The sequence below is a fragment of the Electrophorus electricus genome, chromosome 9 (assembly GCF_013358815.1).
Source record: "Electrophorus electricus isolate fEleEle1 chromosome 9, fEleEle1.pri, whole genome shotgun sequence".
NCBI classification, from domain to species: domain Eukaryota; kingdom Metazoa; phylum Chordata; class Actinopteri; order Gymnotiformes; family Gymnotidae; genus Electrophorus; species Electrophorus electricus.
The window spans coordinates 6,987,150-7,006,566 of NC_049543.1; the positions used below are offsets into that span (position 1 = coordinate 6,987,150).

The 19,417-nt window shown below is 42.6% G+C and overlaps 2 protein-coding genes across 2 annotated transcripts in view; one reads left to right on the forward strand and one right to left on the reverse strand.

The window, feature by feature from the left end:
• Window positions 1-14,940, reverse strand: part of adgrv1 (adhesion G protein-coupled receptor V1) — a 110,284-nt gene extending 95,344 nt beyond the window's left edge. Inside the window, exons 1-3 of the mRNA XM_035529958.1 lie at window positions 14,610-14,940; window positions 3,076-3,263; window positions 1,511-1,660 (exon numbers count right to left, since the gene is read on the reverse strand). Coding sequence (XP_035385851.1) covers window positions 1,511-1,660; window positions 3,076-3,263; window positions 14,610-14,706 — 435 coding nt within the window. The 5' untranslated portion in view covers window positions 14,707-14,940. The remainder of the gene's footprint in view (window positions 1-1,510; window positions 1,661-3,075; window positions 3,264-14,609) is intronic.
• Window positions 14,941-15,966: 1,026 nt separating this feature from the next.
• On the forward strand, window positions 15,967-19,412 carry lysmd3 (LysM, putative peptidoglycan-binding, domain containing 3). The gene is made up of 3 exons (XM_027002849.2): window positions 15,967-16,055; window positions 17,023-17,293; window positions 17,464-19,412. Exons 2-3 carry the CDS (start codon window positions 17,030-17,032, stop codon window positions 18,109-18,111), a joined length of 912 nt encoding a protein of 303 aa, XP_026858650.1. The 5' UTR covers window positions 15,967-16,055; window positions 17,023-17,029; the 3' UTR covers window positions 18,112-19,412.
• Window positions 19,413-19,417: the final 5 nt, after the last annotated feature.

The window sequence follows — 19,417 nt, forward strand, 5'->3', positions numbered from 1 at the left end:
ATGACTTAAAAATCTAACAATTCTGATTTTTAAAAAAAAGGTTTTGGTTAGGTTTACATATAAGTCTAACAATATTTAACTAACAATATTTAACAAAACAGTAGATTTGTGTGTGTGTGTGTGTTTGGGGGGGGGGGGGGGGTCAAAGGGAGGTAGAGATAAAAAGGAGACCGTAAAGAAGAGCGAGCAAGTGGGAGAAAGGAACGAGCTGTGTGCTGAAGCCTTGTGGAGGCCCTTTTCCTTCAGTCCTAGTCTCACTGAGCCTTTCGCCCCGGACTCTAACAGAGCTTTCTTTCACACTCTTGTTGCAGCAGTCATGCAGACACAGTATACACACGCTCAAACAATTGCCTCTGCTGGCCGTGACTGAGACCCAGCTCAATCGCAGCACCACCCCAGCCCTTCTCAAGACCCCCCCCAACCAGCCAGCCATGCCCGCCCACACACTCCTAAGCAGGGGGGCTTTTATATGGGACGGATGCATGGAATGATGGTATGTTCTGTTAGATAACACTGGCAGCCAGTTGCCTGCAAACGGAAGCTCGAGGCCCACGTTTCGACCGTCATCGGCGCGAGCTTCTGGTGCCAGCAGACCTTTGCCTTCTGTAAGTGCCTCCATTCTGCCCCCTCTGTGCCAGTCTGAGGCTCATTTGTCAACAGCCGACAAGCCAAGCACGAAGCTGAGGCTCAGTGCCATTAATCAAACCCTGACAGCAGCTAATGACACCATGGTGACCAGGGGCCTATGGTGAGATGCATGCGGCCCAGGGAGCAAATATGTGAATGCTTTCCTTCACATCGCAAACAAAATTTTGCTCCAGAGAACCCTATGGAACCTTAGGGAACTAACATGCATTTTGCCTATAATGCTTCTGTGAGCTGACATCATATGTTAGAGGTCACCTCCAGCTGTGTCTTTAGGGGTGAAAATGTTCAGCATTTCTAGGTTTTTTTATCTGGAGCTTTTGCATGCTGTTGGAAGATTCATTCTGTGCCAGCGCTTTTCTTATAGCGATTCACTGCGCATAATTTCCTTTGGATCTTACGGCCAGGAGAGTCGTGTCTGTCACACTGGGTTTCTTCCAACAAAGGTGACACTTAATGCTGTCTCACAGTAGCATGGCCTAAACCGGTGACAGGGGCTATAGAGGACATCAAAGGGCACGCCAGGGCTTGTGGGTGTTTTAGTCGGGGCTGAAAAGGCAAGGGGAGGTCAGAGCATGTGTTCAGAACTACTTGGGGATTCTCCTGTTGCAGACCAGTGCCCACAAGTGAGCTCCGTGAAGCACTCGGTCAGGAGGTCTGATGAAATAAAAAATCGAAACAGAACCAAGGTGCAAACATAAAGACATACTGTCCATGCATCAAATGTAAAAAAAAAAAATACAACTGCATACCTCCTAGAGAAAGTGATGGTGATTTGAGCTAAGTGTAACCACAGGACTTAATCCTGCTTTATTGGAGAGACGGAAACATGTCAGATTTTTTTTTTTTTTGCATTTGTTTTCACCTGGAGTCGGAGGATAAACACAAAGGTCTCATCGGCCTCGGGTAAGTCATCATCCTTCACGGCGATGAAGACGGTCTTGTTGGCCTCAGTGGACTGGAGAAAAGCAACGGCCGTGGTGGACTCAAAGTCTCCGGTGTCCTCACCCTGCAGCTACATGGCCAGAAAACCACACTTTTACTACTGCCACATTCAATTTCAGGAGAACTTGATTCATTACATCCCACTCACTGTTTAGGTAAGTATTCAGGATGAATGAGGAAAATCACCAATTAGATGGAAATGAATCCATATACCACAACACCTGAATCTATAGTTGAGCATGCAGGATATATTGAAAGGAAGAAAAAAACATTTGGACTGGACACATTTGCACAATTCACTGAAGCACCGTAGTGTTTCTGTAAGGATAAAATCCTTATTTTCTTTAAGCTGTCCCTCTGGTCCCACCATATGCTATGCCTCGCCTGGTCTGTTGGTCCTTCCTCTGGGCCCTGGGACATGTTTCTCAGAATGAGTGCCACAGAATCACAGATGCTAAGAAGCATGCATGCTGCATATTCAGAGATACATGAGTATACAGATGGCAAAGCAGATGAGTAAGCGCAAATATGTAAATGACATATAACTGCAACATGTGCAGACATAATAGAAATTGCAGTATCAAAAATGAGACTGCCCTCTGTCACTAGCTCAAACCATATTTGACATGGTCCTTCACCTATCTAAGAATAGATATGCTAACATGACAGAGGAGAGATCTTTAATACGGCTGGCCAGAAAAGACTCTACTGTATAGAAAAGGGAGTCACATTGTAGGAAATTGCAACATCATCCCTTAACATGCGACATGCAAAATACACATGAAGTACACGCAGAGGAGGGGTGGTCTCCAGGTTCCTGAAGGCTTTCGTGACAACGATACCATCTGGGTGTGAATTACGGCTGCTGCCCCCACTGCCACCTGCATTCAAGCCACCCGCCAGAACCCACAAGGAACAAGCTGAGTGATCATCCCTTCACTCGACCACGAGAGCTGTTTGACTGGAGAGCAGCACTCAGGTACCTTAGCGTGACAGCTAGTGCTCTCTGTGGAGCAGCAGGCAGTTTTCTGCTGCTGTGCTAATTGCAGGCATATGTGCAGGGCAGTGACTATGCAAGTTTAGGGCAAGCAGATGTTTGGAGTGTGGGAGTCCACCCTGAATGCTACTGCAAGAAGCACATCTGCTTAAAACAGCTGGGTAGTGCTGTGCGTCTCTTGTTTAGCAGGAAACATCCAAGCAAAATTCACTGCACATTATTGCAACACCGAGTGCTGCTTTATGTCGTGACAACAAGTTGCCTGGCATTTATTAAACTGTGCTTCCAGTTTTAGTCTCAAGGTTTATAAATGCATTCTGACCAGACCACTCAGTTTGTTCCAGGTACCTGTTGTGTACAGCAAAGTACCTCCACCCATAAACCTACGGCTTTCAGTTCAAGCAAGCACCACCGGCTACAGCCATGGCCACAACTACATCTTGTTAAAAAAACAAAAAACAAAAAAAAAACAAGTGCAATGTGTTTACCAGTATTAGAGCAGTAACGTTGACAGGGGAGCCGGTCCTCTCCACCACCAGACGCACGATGGCCTTGCTGCTCTCGTTCACGAAGAACACCGTCTGCCCGGAGAACTTCAGCTCCGTGGACTCTGAACTGGCAAGCCGCATGTGGAGCACCAGGAGCAGGCCGACTAGGGCCAGAAGCCCTGGCATTCCTGGAGACAGGAGACATGCAGCCACACGATAATGGAAAGGACTATGATGGAGAGCTGCATACACTGGGGGTAGCACCAAACTGGGAATGTGAATTTGAGCTGACTTTCCTAATGTAATGTCAGTAAAATAGCCTTTGTGTTGAACGGTTTGTGTGGTCTGTTCTTTATTTATATGCTGATATGTAAAAGCGCTTTAGACTACATTCCCTGTATGATAAGTGCTTTATAAATAAATGTTTCTTATATTTATTATTACGTTTATAATAATAAACGTAATAATAAATAATAATAAGGTAATAAAGAGCTTTGTTCAGTAAAATGTCTGTGAGCCGTTTTGTAACATATGGCCCTAGTAGCAGTTGCTGACAGACGGCTGGAGTGTTAGAGCCCTCATCATCATCATCATCATCATCATCATCATCATCAGTCCTGCAGGGTGACCCTTATGGCCTCTGAGTTCTCTTGAGCTTTAAGGCAGGATTTAGTCATACCTCCAATTACACAAACATCTCCATCTATCCCATAAATGCCAAAATAAGTTTGCGTGCAAGGACATGATGTCATTGCATTTATGACCCGGTCATTGAAGGTCAGCTGTATTGTGTTTGTCTGATGGGGGAAAATGGCTGTCTGCTCTCGGATGGGTGACAGCACAGTTGTCATGGCTAACAAAACAAACAGACTTGTGATCTCCCCGGTCATGTAGTTACGTTTGTTACGAACAAGTACCTTTTTTTCCCCCACCAAATTACAAGGTTGAAAAATTATACATGCTCAGAATGAAGTCATTTTGTTTTCTTTCTTTATTATTTTATTATTTCTTTCATCTGAATTACTTAGGAAAGTTGGACCTTGGAAAGATCCAGTTCTTCATATGTTCCATTCCTGGTAGATCATTTGGGGTTATTTTGGGCCGCAATGGTGTTTGGAATAAAGGGGGCTTCATCAATCAAGTGCCAAGCTAGATTAGTGTAGAGTGTCTCTCTTTAGAATTAGTGCAAGTTTGATTGTAAAACTGAAAGGAAAAACTGCATCCATAAATACAGAGAGGATTTACTTATATTTTATCACAATATGTGTGTGTGTGTGTGTGTGTGTGTGAGTGTGTGTGTGTGTGTGTGTGTGTGTGTGTGTGTGTACATGAGAGAGAAAGAGAGAGCGAGAGAGAGAGAGAGAGCAAGTATGATATGTTTAACATGCTTGTCTATGTGTTCAAGTGTTTATGAGAGAAAGTGACTGAGTCACAGTAAGAGAGAGAACCAGAGGCAGAAGGAAAAGTGCGTATGTGTTTTTTGTTTTGTTTTGTTTTGTGTTGTGTGTGTGTGTGTGTGTGTGTGTGTGTGTGTGTGTGTGTGTGTGTGTGTTTTGATGACCAGAGGCAAGCACAGCAACTCAGCACTGAGGGGGTGTTGTGAAAGCTATCAAAATGGGATTAGCGGCTGACGGCTAGCCGGTCCATGGAGAGGCAGGACAAAGCCGGAGTAGTGGAGGGAGAAAGCCTCCCATTCAGCCCTGCCTCGCCCCAGAGCTGGGAACACCCTCTCTTTCTCTCTCTCGCACACAGGCCATGGCAGATGGGAAACCACTACCCTTCCCCAGTACATGGTTCTGGATCTACTGTCAGTCTTATTTCCCACATTTTACAGTATCTTCATCTCTAAAACCTGATGACTCTTGATACCTGAAAATTTTATACATTTCATATCTCTGATTAGCTATTGTGGCTGACATCTGACATACACATTCCCTTTCAATGATGGAAAAACTTAGTGTATGATGGAATGGCAGTGTGCAGATTTATCTTCACTTCTTGTTAAAGGACTAAATCACCTCGTATTTGAGCTCAGTGCATGTGCTGATATTTTTGAATATATATATTCATAGCTACTTTTGTGTTGTTTTTAAGTAACCATTTCACATGCAATCCATTGGCTGATGGAAAGCAAAGTATGAATCGGCTGAAACTCGAGCGGGATTTTAGCAAAACTATGAACCCATCCAAAATAACCAGAGCCTCAAATATCAAGCAGGCTATTGCCACATATACGCACCATCACGCCAAAATCATGAACATTTTTTTTAATCCCGTCTGTGACGCTTCCTCTGGTGTGGATGCCCAACCCATCACTCATCAGCTACGTTACTGGGAATTTGCACCGAAGGCCCCTCAGTAACGATCAAGAAAGACACTGCGAGGATCTCCTCAACCTCTGCCAGCCACTCCACAGGACATGCTGGCCTGAGGCAGATCAATCGCTTTAGCAGTGACCGGGAGACCTGGCTCTGTGACTGCCCCCGGTGCGGCCCATTGTAAGACACGTCACTGGGTGAATGAGAAGAAGGACTGAGGCGGTCCTGCCAGCAAGTGAGGTCAAGATACTGTCTGCTCCTCAGAAGGAAGGGAGGCAGGTGGCGTGAGCTGTTTACTGTAGAGTAATTGGAAGGCCTTGGTGACTGTGGGAGAAATGAGAAAAGGATACAAACAAGGTCATGGCCAGTGCTTAAGGTGAATCACGGAGGAGATCTATTCAGATTCGTGCACTCCGAGAAAGAGCTTCTCTCCGCTGTCTCTCTCTTTTCTCCTTGACAGCCAAGAGACCGCTGCCACGCATTCGCAGCAGCTCAAATAAGCCTAAGATCACGCCTCATCCTCCACTTTCTATGAGTGAATGCATCTCAAGATTTATATCACCCTTCTTTTTAAGTAGCGGTGCTCTGGAATTACTGCCCCTAAAAAACACAGCCTGTGTGTCCATGCCAGGAAACTTGATTACTTTTGGTGATTAAGATGCTTAATTCAAAGGATTAGTGGATCAAAGTTTGCAGGACAATCACCGCTCTTCCTCTGTGGGGGGTGGGGGGGTGGTTGCTGGCTGAATTAACTAGTCAAAAAAATGTGAACACCTTGACACACAGAGGGGGCCTTGACCCCACGGCCCTCACGGGTGACTTGGCAGCAGTGGTCGTAACGTAACTGAGACATAAGCAATTACACTGGATCTGCTGGCTGGAAATGTCACCAAGTGTACGGTTACGACTCAGTGTGGAGAACAGTAGCCGCCACTTGGGTTACCTCTGCAGGATCTGTGATCTTAACATCAATTATTTAATCAGTAAGTCTTCACAGCCAGTGCGGAGGGACCAGTAGTGTGTATGCATGTGTATGTGTGTGTGTATGCTGCAAGATTAGACTTCAGGTAGTGTTTGTGTGTGTGTGTGTGTGTGTGTGTGTGTGTGTGTGTGTGTGTGTGTGTGTGTGTGTGTGTGTATGTACTTGTAAAGGAGCAATGCGCACCCTGAAATCAGAAGGCTTCCACTGGGTATGTGCATGTGTGTGAGCATGATGATGTAAGATGCCACACTCTGACGTCATGGCAGTCGTGCAAATTTTGTCCTCATGCTTAAGGAAGCTCGGCATACAGCCATGATCCTTCCAATTACAAGAACTAATGCCATACAAATACTGCAGTTTAGTCACACCACGCTATGATTTTGATTTAATGACAATGTTTGGCGGAGTCAAAATGACAGGTCTCCCTGCTGCTGTAAAGATGTGTCTGATGAGGCTGTGGTGAGGTCTGGCAGCGAGCTTTCACAAAGATCACAGCACAGGCTGTGTCAGTGGAAGTTAACTCATCAGAAATCCTGACACCTATGTGAGATCTGTCTGGCGACAGTGAGACTCGCAGTCAGAATGCTTGCCACCATTTCTCACGGCCGGCAAACAGAGCAGAACTTTACCGAGAGACGTTCCACACCTCCAGAAGAGCCTGAAGGAGAAACCACGATAAAACAGAGAATAAAACAGAGTAATGCTTAGATAGCCACAGCAAGACCATAGAGAGACCACGCTACCCAGCATCAGGCATAACTTGGCCTTACCACAGTCCGTTGCTGACAGTTAACCGTTACACATGTCTCTTAAAGTTATACTGGTCTAAGCTGAGCCTTTGTGACTCAGCGACTGGATGCTGATCCTGATAGAGCCGCTTACATGTGTCCCTGATATTGTATCACATTGATTAGAAATTAATGAGAAATAAGGAGACTCACATAACCAAAGGCTGTAAGCATGGCAAAGTGGTTAGCCATGGCTTAGCCTGTTGAGGTGGCTGGTACCTCGCTTGCTCCGGGAATATGTGGAGATTTTGGAAAAGGTGAAACAAAGTGTTCGGAGGAACTCATCTCCAGTATCCGGGAGACAGACACAAAAGTACACAAGCACCATTTGGGTAGTCTTAGGTTTAAGTCACAGCTGTGCAATGAAGCGTCCATCCCAGATAGCACAACCAGCCGTGCTCTCGCTGAGTAAGAAGGGTATGGTTCACTTCAATATAGGAAGGCTTTTTGCTTCCTAACTCTTGTATACAGAGCGTAAGTGAAATACTTTCATTTCCAGACATGGCACGCTCTGCTGCCTCAGTAACCAGCCTCTTACAGGGGCTCTGGGAACCTTCAGAGATGCTGTCCGTGTAGGGCCCAGAAGCCAATAATTGCCAGTCACGTTGCCTCTAAATTATTTTTAGGCAAAGCCACTGTCTTGGACATCTTGTGGTTGGGGAAATTAAGAAATTAAATAAGTGGCTACTGCTACAGCACAGGCCTACATCATTAGCCCTGAGGAGAATTTTTTGAAACCCGTGAGTTTTCATCGGTTAGACACTAATTTGGCAAGCCCTGCCCGAAACTTTCATATTTTTGGAATATATCAAGAACCTAGAATTAGAGTGCAAGTACATAAAAAAAACCCAAAGTGTTTGTGAGTGCATTTATGTGTGCCTGTGTGTTTGAAAATGAGGGGTGCCAAGAGCTTTGAGTGGGAGCAGATGCCATTCCATCTGACGGGCATAAGGAGCACGGAGAGCAAAGCGGAAAAGAGTGAGCCCTCTCCCAGAAACAGCTCTGCCACGTATCGTACACTCTCCACCTCCTCTCTAAGGAGCGAACGCCAATCAAGCCTGCGTCGGCCAAAGAGCAAAGGAGGTGGTTATGGGGGCGGGGGGGGGGGGGGGGGCGGTTGTTGAAGGTATTGTCTCAAAGCTGCTCTCGGCCCAATTCGACTTGTGCCAACGGCATCCCTTGTTCCCGAAAACATAATGACTTCTCTTAGCACTCATTTTGTGGGGAGAGAATGGAATCTATTGAATTTTACGTTGCAAATGTTCCCGGGGCCTTGGAGTTCCATGACTGATTGGCTATTGCACCAAACAATGCCAGGAAGGGAAGGGAAAAAATGCTCTTATAGGATTTAACAAGGGCAGACCTCTCGAATGGCAGACTGGAGCAGTAAAAAAAGCAAATTACAAAGCTTATTACTTCATCATATATAGCCAGCAGAGCCTGGCTGAAATGCTAATTGTCTTTCTTTGCAGCTGCACTGACAGAAGTGAATGGTGTGGAGTGTGTGTGCTTGTGTGGGGTGTGTGTCTGTGTGTGTGTGTGTGTGTGTGTGTGTGTGTGTGTGTGTGTGTGTGTGTGTGTGTGTGTGTGAGAAGCAGGGGCATAGAAACAAACTCTCAATTCAATGACCACTGCACAAAAACGTGCACAGCCTTTTTTTTTTTTTTTTTTTACAGGCAGTTTGCTGTTGTGTTCTTTCTTTTCTTGCAACATTGTTTTTTTCTCACCCCCCCCCCCCCCCCCCCCCCCACACACACACACACTTTTTTTGGCCATGCAGCCCAAATCAAACCCCCCATTCAGAGAGATAGGTCTCATTCTCCTGCTCTATCCCCCTCCAAGATCCCTTTAGCAGAGGGCAGAGGAGAGATGTGGGAAATTCCTCTCTTGGCCTCTTCAGTCTATCGAGTCTGGCAGCCCTAGGACAGATGGCTGGATTGAGGACAGAAAAAAAAAAACATGCGAGTAGAGCTCAACTGACTTAGAATCAAAAGCTAGGATAACCTTTCCTCAAACGAGGAATTAGGTCCGCACTCCTTCAATGGGCCTTTGGAACACCATGACCTGTTTTGTTGTTCCGTTTGACTAAAAGCCATCACTGACTTTCTTCTTCAATAGATATGGATATTCACTGTCTCGGTTCTGTTAGCTTTTGTTAGGGAAGGCTGCGGCACTAGATTCACCATTCACTGGTCAGCAAAGGTCTTTGCATGATCCCCGATTCAGTTCAATTCCCTCCACTTCAGAAATTCTTTCACCATGACGAAACACAATGGGGAGGAACCTTGCTGGTGGTGGGAACAAGAAAGAGCCACGGGGGAAAGGAGGGTGGGAGAGAGACATAGACAGAGAGAGAGAGAGAGAGAGAGAGAGAGAGAGAGAGAGAGAGAGAGAGAGAGAGAGAATCACTGTGCATAAAACGGTTGCAAAGTAGGACATAGGCAGGAACAAATACACGGACTGTAGGCAAGTTCAGTTCAGCTTAGTGCTATAACTGATGCTCTCCCCCCAGTACAGGTATGATGACAGATGCTGCCGTGGCAGCACAGAACTTGCGTCTGACAAGCAATCGTTTTTGGAGACACGGCTCTTTTCTCTGAGGTGGTCAATGAGAAACCAAAGGGACAGGGTACTACATATTGGGGTTAATAGATTTGTGGCTCCAAGGGTGAGAAGCCTAAACCTGAAGTACTAGTATTACCTTCTGTCTCGGTCACAATAATTGGCTAATGACAATTGAATAATGACAACCTGAGTCCTTGTACCAGGGCTAGGGAAGAGATGAGTAAACAAATGGAACTCTGGTAATCTCATAATTGTTCACCTAATTTTTTTTTTTAGGATGCTGCATTTGACTCCTCTGAGAAGGAGAAATTCCTCTTGAGCCAGTTACAGCTTATATTTGACACTTTTAATAATGTAACTGTATACTCTGTGTATGGACTTTCATACCACAAAACGTGGGGAAAAAAAAGATTCCCAGAAATACGAGCAAGATCATCAGAATAGTTTGTGGTGTGGATCCGTGCCCTGCGTATCCGCTGAGAATAAGCGTGTGCTGAATAGTCGAAAAGGACGGAGGACGATGGAGAATGTGCAGACTGATTGTGCGCTGGGGGACACGGCTTCATTCCCCACCCAGCGTCTTATGTTCTGGCCTTTACGAGACAAAACAGGAGGCCGCAGATCAAGTCCAGTACTCCAAAAAAACAGAATAAAGTCTATTTACTGGGACTCAACTTCATTTTATGGAAATGATGAATATTAAAAGTTTAAGGCTAGTTAACTGATTCTGAATGGAAAAGGACAGAGGAAATTGCAAGTGTTCATAAGTATAGGGGAACTGCAACCAAGAATTATATCTGATACTTTTATGTCTTGAAAATGTTCTAGATTTTCAGTTTCAATAATTTTTCTTTCTTTTTTTTCACCACCAATGATGGTTTGGCAAACTAGATTACAAACAGATACACATATCCATCAATTTATTATTTCATTAATTTGTCAATGTTAATAATTACCCCTAAATATATATTTTAAGAAAACAAGAAAATGTTTTGTTTAAGAAATAAGAAAATTAAACAAACAAGCAAACAAACAAAAGACCTAATTTTCTAATGTATTCCTCTTGTGATTTGGTGCAATGTTGGAGGCAGGACAAATTGATCCAATTTTTGATTTGTTTAAAAACAGGAAACTGCATCAGCGAAACTGCATCACTAAAACATGTTCATTGGTTGTATTTGTTTTAGTTACTGTTGCTAGCTCATTCACTGATTACCAACATGAGGTGCATTGCTGTTGATAGAAATTTCTACTGAGGGCAAAAGTTAAATTTCATTGTCACTCATTTCCATCAAGCGACTCAACTTTTTGCGCCAGTTATGGCTTTAAGCAATTCAGCACTCTGATTTTGGCGTAAACTGATATGGCACGACAACACCGTGCTCAAAGAATGTTTTTGTCCTTTCAACCGAGGCATGTTTACAGTATCTGTGATATAATTTTTTTGAATTAGCATTAAGAAATTATTTACATAATTGATGTAAAAACTGCAATCGCATCCAGTAAATACCTAGAAGAGTTCAAAAGAGAAATAATAAGTGAAATGTCCCTTTAAGAGATCACTAACGGTAAGGCAAAGAAGAGATGAGGCAGGAGAAAAAAGTGTCCACAAAAGTGCATATTGGTCTCCAGAAAGGTCAAAGTGTATGGCACATTAACCGGCGACACACGTCTGTAGTGAACTCTCTGGCACACTTGTGGCAGACCATATGACAAATAAAGAGACCTCAAGATTGCTGCTGGATGTTACTGAGGCTTCAGAATGTCCGGCAAAACTCCCACTTTTATGCCAGAACAAATAGCTACTAAAACACGATACTCTGAACAATACGTCAGCATAGCACTGAAGGAGCACACCAGCCAGTCAAACAGACTAAACAGTGATAGAAAGAAAACACTGTATGTATCTTTAGCATAACCATGGAGAAGAATTCAGAAGCATTGTACGAATGATAGTTCTGAAACCAAATGATACAAAGCTATATGAAAAAGCATATACATGTACTCCTTAGATGTCTTAGTGTGGTCAAACATCTGGCATCTCCATTCTCCTTACAGCTTATGTATAAATGTGATAGCCAGACTATCAATTACTGCACTGTTGGCCACAACTAAATAGTTATGACTTTCTAGTATTAAAGAGCTTTACTTCAAGATTTTGAAGACATATGTCTTTGAGCTGTAGAACGAAAACTGAATAAATGAATGAATGAATATTGGATATTTTGGGTAGGTATACATATGTGAAAAGGTAGAAAAATGTTTGTCAGTAGTAAAATAGTCACTAACCAGTCTGAGACTATTTGACCTACATGTAATCTGCATTAAAGCTATGTATAAAAATATGATCAAATGTAACTGTTCTAGTAAAAAAAAACAACAACAACCCACAGTGTTCAGAAACAGACATGATAGCACTAAATGTTTTACATCTTGATGAAGAAATATAAAAAGCAACATCACTGTGGGGTCAGGTCATTTAGATGCGATCCTGCACAGCACACAACGCTTTGCACTAAAGTCACAAAAATGACAGTGACAAATCTTCAGGAGTCGAGCGCTCAACATTTATTATACTCTTTCAAACGAAGTCCAATGCGTGGACTCAATAACAGGACGTGCAGTAAAGGCCAGTGGCGCATTCCCAATGCGCTCCCATTCTGCTCCGGGTGTGGAGTCTTTGTGGAACGTTTTCACCAGCTGAATCCCCACTTTCTGCATGCCTTAGCTCCATGCATAGGCACTTTGTTTTAGCGAAGGCCCCAGTCTGGTGGGAAAGGAGGATCCAGATTGGAACCCTGCTACGTCAGTTCAGAAGGTGTGGAAATTTGAACCAGACCGGGACTAATGTAAACATGAAAGTCTGGTCAGTTTCTGGATGAATTCTGGATTCTTCTTCTGGGTTTGCCTTTTTTTTTTTTTTTTTTTTTTTTTTTTTGTAAAGATATAACCTACTCTGGTAGAGAACAGATCTCGACAAGAACAAATCTCTGGTCTTTCCACAGATGTTTCAGCAAGATATACTCAAGACATTGAGTATAAAAACAGGAAAAAAATAAAATAAAATTTTCAGTACCAGCCTATTATTAATTTTGTGACTGATCAATGCTTTTGTATGGGCTTAATTTTTGTTAACTTTATTGGGATTTTTTTTTAATGTTAAAGAGATATATTGGTTATGTGGGTCAGAAATGTCAAGAATACAATATGGTAATTACACTAATCTCTACGGCCCATCTGCTAAAAGAAACAAGGGAGGTCACAAAAGTCCAATCTAACCTCCAATGAATTAGCCTCATTTGTCTTTTCTCTCAATAGGTGGTCCTACCGTATGGATAGGGCAGCTATACCCATGCCAGCATACATTTTGTTGGTGTACAAAGGGACAAGGGACGTGGGTAAAGGGCAGTGCCGCAGGGCCTGTAGGCTGTGGAAAACCTAGAAAAGCTAATAAGGAAATCTCCGCTGTCCTCAGCTCCCCTACCACAAGTTTAAAGACCTCACAGCTATCTTCTTCGCATGTATCGCTGAGCTGAACTAGCTCGGCGCAAAAGACTCGCTAGCTTGGCAGTTGCCAGTGCGCTGATGCACGGCATTCTCTTTTGTCCGAGTACACCTGCCGCTCCTCCATCACGCGCGGTTCTTGTGTGGCCCGCGTATCCCCACAGCATCAGTCAGAGCGTCCGGCTGCAGGCGAGGTCTCGGCACGGCGACAAGGAAGGTGTTCTTTACGCCTTCACGTCTTCGTTTTACGGCACACTAAAGCACGCATAAGGAGGCAGTCGACCGCTTCGAGTTATATCAGAGAGCTAGCGCACCGAATTTCAGGGAGAAAAAAAAATGCTACGAGAATCTAAAAGGGCTGCACAAAACTTATCGTGGCGTGTCTAGAACAAGTGAATACAACGAACTAAGAGGATGTTTCCTTTTGATAAAAGCCGAAAGGGCACGATGCAATTATAAACACTGAATGACACTTAGGAAAACACTCTAAAAACGTTAAAAAAACCCCAAACCTCATGACTGTATAGCCTCTTACCATGTGTGCAGCTAGTAAACTATAGTGTAATTAGTATAAAAAGACAAAGATCTTGTGGATAAATATAAGTTTTCTCAGTCCCTTCATACAAAATAGATTACACTAAATCAGAACAAATTGCTTCGTGCATGTAAATCTATACATTGACAATTGGTTTGACATTTGAGGCCTTTAAAGCGCGTCCCGTCTCCTGCGCACCATGAGAGGAGGTTCCCTGTTGTTTTATCTCAAAGGAAGCGGGAGGAGACACACAAAGCGCACTGTCCTCGGTGAGGATCCAGAAAGTAACCATGGAAGCGCTTGCCTCGCTTGTCAATAGGATGGCCTTCCTTTATGAACATTATTTTTTCCATCGTCAAGTGCCTTGTCTTAGGTGTCTTTCTACTAGTCACAAAGTTACTTTCGGGAATCATGAAATTAATTCCCTGAAGAAAAACCAAGAACGGCTTAGTCACTTGCATCTGTTACTGGCATTAAATTCTTATTGTAAATAAAAACAGAATACTGTTGTAAGAGTGTGAGTTTCTTACTAGTACAACAATAGATGAAAATAGTCGGCCAGCAGCCTAGTAAATTCAAACTGGGCGCAAAACACCAATTAATTGTCTGACTCTGAAATCACTCAGTTCAGTATAAAACATTATCGCTGGACGCGTTTTGTGCAAAGCATGAAATAAAATAATTTCAAAAAGCTACTTATGCCATAAAAAACTTTTAACTGAGACATGTTCTTTACATTCTCCCGAACTACGTACTACTCCTGAAACACCTGTTCAACATTCATAGGGTCATGCACCATATTTACCTAATAAAATGAATATAGTTGTTGACAGCTTACTCACCTAAAACCTTGTAATAACAATCCGAGGTAAACCGTGAAGGCGTCTGCGCAAGTTCAACCGTTATCGATGGCTTCAAACCAAGAGAACTGGCTTCCATATGTCTTTCACCAGATAACAGATGATGAATGCATTCTCACAAAGCGCGCCGAGACGCTTAGTCTCTGTTCAGGCAACGACGTTTCCCAAATGAAGTTTTACACTGTCAAATGTGTTATAGTCCGATTAAAATACATACGCAATTCTTACTGGCTAATATATAAAAATCGCACTTCCACGTGAAAAAGGGTGAGCGGTTCTAGGGGGGATGTTCTATGATGAATGCGGGTGAGCGCTTCTGCCATGCCGTCCATATAGGCTAGCGGTTATCCTGAATAAACTAGTGGACTTCGTAGCGCCTTGTCTGGGCAAAGATGTGCTAATCGCATTACCTCAAAGCTTGACAGATAGAGCACAGCTCCACCCAGCGATATGTCTTCCTCACCCAGCTATTTAGGACGAGTAATAGTAAATTATGTTTCTAAAAACGACCTGCGGCGCACCGCTTCTGAAGCGAGCTTTTTAGGTCTATTATGAGAAAAAAAAAAAAAAAACCTTTTTCAAGTGATTATCATAACTTCGTCCACACTCAGCTAGATATCTTAGATCAGCTTTTCGCAACAGGCGAACACAGTAGGCTAATTAAACTGAACCACACAATGTGAAATCTATTCGACTTGAAATACTTTATGCCCCTAACTAAGATATTTCAGTAGGCCTATTCTGTACATATGCTTAAAAAGTCGACTTTAATTCTGCAAAGTAGATTTGCAAAAGTCTTTATTATGCAATTTTAATCTATAGTAATCACTATATTATTCTTCCAATCACTATCCAAATAAAAGTATGCATGACATCAGCGTGATTGTCTAACATACCCTATGTCCACTTTGCCCCCTGGTGGGAAGTTTCATCACCTATCCTACAGCTAAATAAAATGCAGGCCGTGGTTAACCAAAATGCTAATTTCCATTCGTTATTAAAATTATTACATTATCATTTTCACCAGAATATAATTAGGAAACAATTTTAACTGTATTTAGAATATGGGAAGTTATAAATGAGTTTACGCCTTCCGTTTAATCAAAGGCTTCATAAAGTTATTGGGTACGTATTAGTGAGGCTGAAGCTCTGTTAAAATCTGGATATCCTTGAAGGCTTAATGATATTCAGTTTGCAGTTTGTTTAGTTTCACAATAATAATACACTGGTGAAATTACGAATAAAATGATCTAAACTCATAAGCAAGATTTTCCATGGGGCCGCTTTAGACACAATTCTCCTCCCACTTTAATACGTCATTACGTCATGATTGTGTTGACGTGGCGTGGCTTGCTAAACAAAATGTACAGTCAGCTCAGTGGTTAGGGTGAAGAATGGCTTAGCTACCTAGCCAAAACAACTCATCAGGTAGATGATACTTATTGGTTAATCACGTATCATCCTTCGCTTTAGTATTTGCTGATATCATTTAAATATAAAGTCTTAGAATGTTGTTCATCGAAGCAGTTTATCTAGCTATCTAATTTACCTTAGCTATATAAACGCTAGCTAACCTAACCCAGCAGACATTGTTTCGTTACCACTAGCTAGCTAGTTATCTTTTATGCTAATGTTAAATGAAGATTGACTTTAGAAACAAAATACAAATGTCTTTTTACCTGCCTTCATTAATATTAGACTTGTAGATTCAATTCATTTAGCTAGCTAGTTATTAGCTAACATAGACTTACCTTAGCTAACCTAGAGTTACCTTAGCTAACCTAAATTAGTTTATCTTATTATTCTAACTTAACCATTAGCTAGCTAACACTAGGTTACGTGAGTCTGTACTGCTTAATGTACGTTTGACTGTTTTTAGCTAGCTATGAGCCAACCTGTTTCACTTAGCTGGCTCACTTGCCGTTGATAGTAACCGGCCAACTAGGTTACGTTCGCTAGATTTTGCTGTCAACATTTCATTGTTTAACCAGCTGTCCTTATACACACTTCGAGGTTTATCCGAGGCATAATGGACTAACTAGCTGTTAAAATTCAACATAAAGTTATATCTAATGCTGGATCTGCCAGCGCAAACCGAGAGAACGTCAGCAGAAGCCACGGTCGTTAGATATATTTTTCGTTGGGTTATACTAGATCGTTCTCTAAGGCCCAAAATCAGCTGAGGTGTTGATCACTGCTATAACTGTACCCACAAGAGAAGTTTTTCATTTATTATTTATAGGTAGAAGTAGCAAAGGTGGATGCAATTTGCACGTTTCATGTTGTTACTGGCTACATATTTAAATTGACACTTGCAGCAGCATCTAGTGTAAAGCTCATTTTTTAATTAAGGTATTTTGTATAACCTTTATCAATTGTCCATGTTTGCAAACAGGAGGAAAATGACTGGAAGAAACCAGTATAATTGCTTCCAGTCTACTACGACGGTGCAACCTACAACAGGAGGTCAAGCTTATATCTTTGGAAACAATTCTGAGACAGAGTGCTCTGAGGAGGATGGTGAGAGTTATGAGCTGCGTTCTCGAGGCAGGGAGAGGCTGCGCCGGAGTGCCTCCAGAGAACGACTGGATGACATTGTCTATGTAATGAGGGACATTAAGGATGGCGACACCCTGATCAGTATTTCTCTTCAGTATTTCTGCTCTGTAAGTCTTCAGCTCGTCTGTTGGCTTTTTCCCTTGTTGTTTCATAGATTTAAAATTACATGTGGATTAATTTGTGAATAGACAGTATTCATAGATATTAAATCATTCTGGTGATTCTCAGTGATAAATGACAAAAGGGTGTTATTTACTTTTTATGTTGGGTATCTCAGGTTGCTGACATAAAGCGGGCCAACAATCTCCTGACAGAGCAGGACTTCTTCGCCTTGCGCGCCATAAAGATCCCCGTGAGGAGGTTCAGCTCTTTCACCGAAACCCACAGCACAGCATCACATAAAACTGGCTCGCCTGGTGGCATCCACAGAGTCTCTGAGAAGCCATCATCTGGAGCTTCCATGGACTCTTCCTCCTCCACCGACAGCGTGGAGTTCTTCCTGCAGGAGAAGGACAAGGACATTGAGCTTCTCGTCAAATCCTCCAACCCCTCCCGGAGCAGCCTCAATGAGGTGGTGTCGTCCCTCAGCCCCCAGCAGCCGCTGCTGGGAGAACCAGAGCGCAGGCCCACCCCGAGGAAGGACCCCTACTACGGAGCCGACTGGGGAATGAGGTGGTGGACTGCGGTAGCCATCATGCTTGTTGTGGGCATCGTCACGCCTGTGTTTTACTTGTTGTACTATGAGGTGCTGATGAAAGCAGACGTTAGCCACCATGCAACCATGGAGTCCATCAGGCCTGAGCCAACGCGCTCCGCTGTCGGTGTTCCCGGTCCAGTGCCACAGGCCAAGGCTGCTTCTCACAAACATATGCATGCAATGGCTGAACATGGGGTGCCAGTTCTGAAGCAGGAGCAGAAAACATAGAGAGGAACTTGTCAAACCAACATGCATCAGAGTATTAGCATATAAAGCATTCCCAGAATAACTTGTTTGAGGACTTTTTAGACCATGCAATCAAAACCACTTTTGTAGTGATGAGTTTTGTACCTTGCAAGGATGAATTTAGTATTTTTGAACCATATCTCTATAGATAAAGCACTGAAATAACAAGAAATAACCTGTATCACATGAAGATTTGGTTACAGTTGAAGTGTTTCAGTACTGAAACATCTCTATATCTGCAAAACTTAGTGGAATTCTTGGTGAAACGTTTGGAGTAACACAAGTGTCATATTGGCAGAATATTTAGTTAATAATTGTCAATATTTAGTTAATAATTGCCATTTTTTTGAATAGGGTGATATCATGGAATTGCTCCAAGGTATAACCTAATCTATTGAGTAGGCACATGTAGGCAACAAATTCATGGAAGTAATATCTGGGCTAACCCACATTTTTTTTAAATAGGCATGCCTGGTGTGAGGTGTGGTATGTCTTGAGTGTTTGTTTGGTTCAAAACTATTGAATTCATTCTTTACTATGAGGAGGGATAATATGTTCACTAATGCAATGCTGGTTTAAAAATGCTATGCCATTAGGTGCAATTGATTGGGTAAACAGTGCCACTTTTTTCCTGAGCTTGGTGTGGCATGAAGTTGGAACTAGGCCTAACTGACTCCGTTCCTATAGACAGTTTCTCTTGTTGCATTTTGCACATTGTGCACGCCACAAGCTGATGTATAGCCTTGTAACTTTATTAAACTTAAATGCTCACCTTAAATGGTAAGCAAAATCTATTTTCACATTTCTGAGACCATCTATGTCTGTCTTGTCAGGGAAATACATGTAATTTATTCTATAAAATGGTCAGTTCCAAAATCAGTATTGATACTTATGTTGATAATGTAGCGCATTCTCATTTTAACTTCCCTTGTCTGCTAGCCACACTTCTGACTCCTTATTTAATTCGTGCCAGAATACAGTGACGTGAACTATTCTTGAATTTTCAAATGAAAATTAAAGTTGTAATATTCTCTCAGCTTTCACTTTTTTAATGAATTTAAGCAGTTTGTGCCTTTGGCCTACAGACCGTAGTTACAGGTTGAAAATAAAACTATATTTTAATACTGGAATCTCAAACCCATTTTTGTACTTTATTTAATTTTAGGAGCAACAAAAACATGCACAGATTCAATATCATCCATTTTAATAACAATATGAAAGCCACAGCTTTCAAAAGAAGTGCTTCACCTTGAGAGGCAAAATAAAACCTTATGCGCAGAGTGCCAGA

What these genes read in the sequence shown, in the direction of transcription:
- lysmd3 (XM_027002849.2), top strand. Translation starts at nt 17,030, where the DNA reads ATGACTGGAAGAAACCAGTATAATTGCTTCCAGTCTACTACGACGGTG. An exon ending in CTCTTCAGTATTTCTGCTCT is followed by an intron (nt 17,294 to 17,463) that starts GTAAGTCTTCAG and finishes TGGGTATCTCAG; the next exon opens with GTTGCTGACATAAAGCGGGC.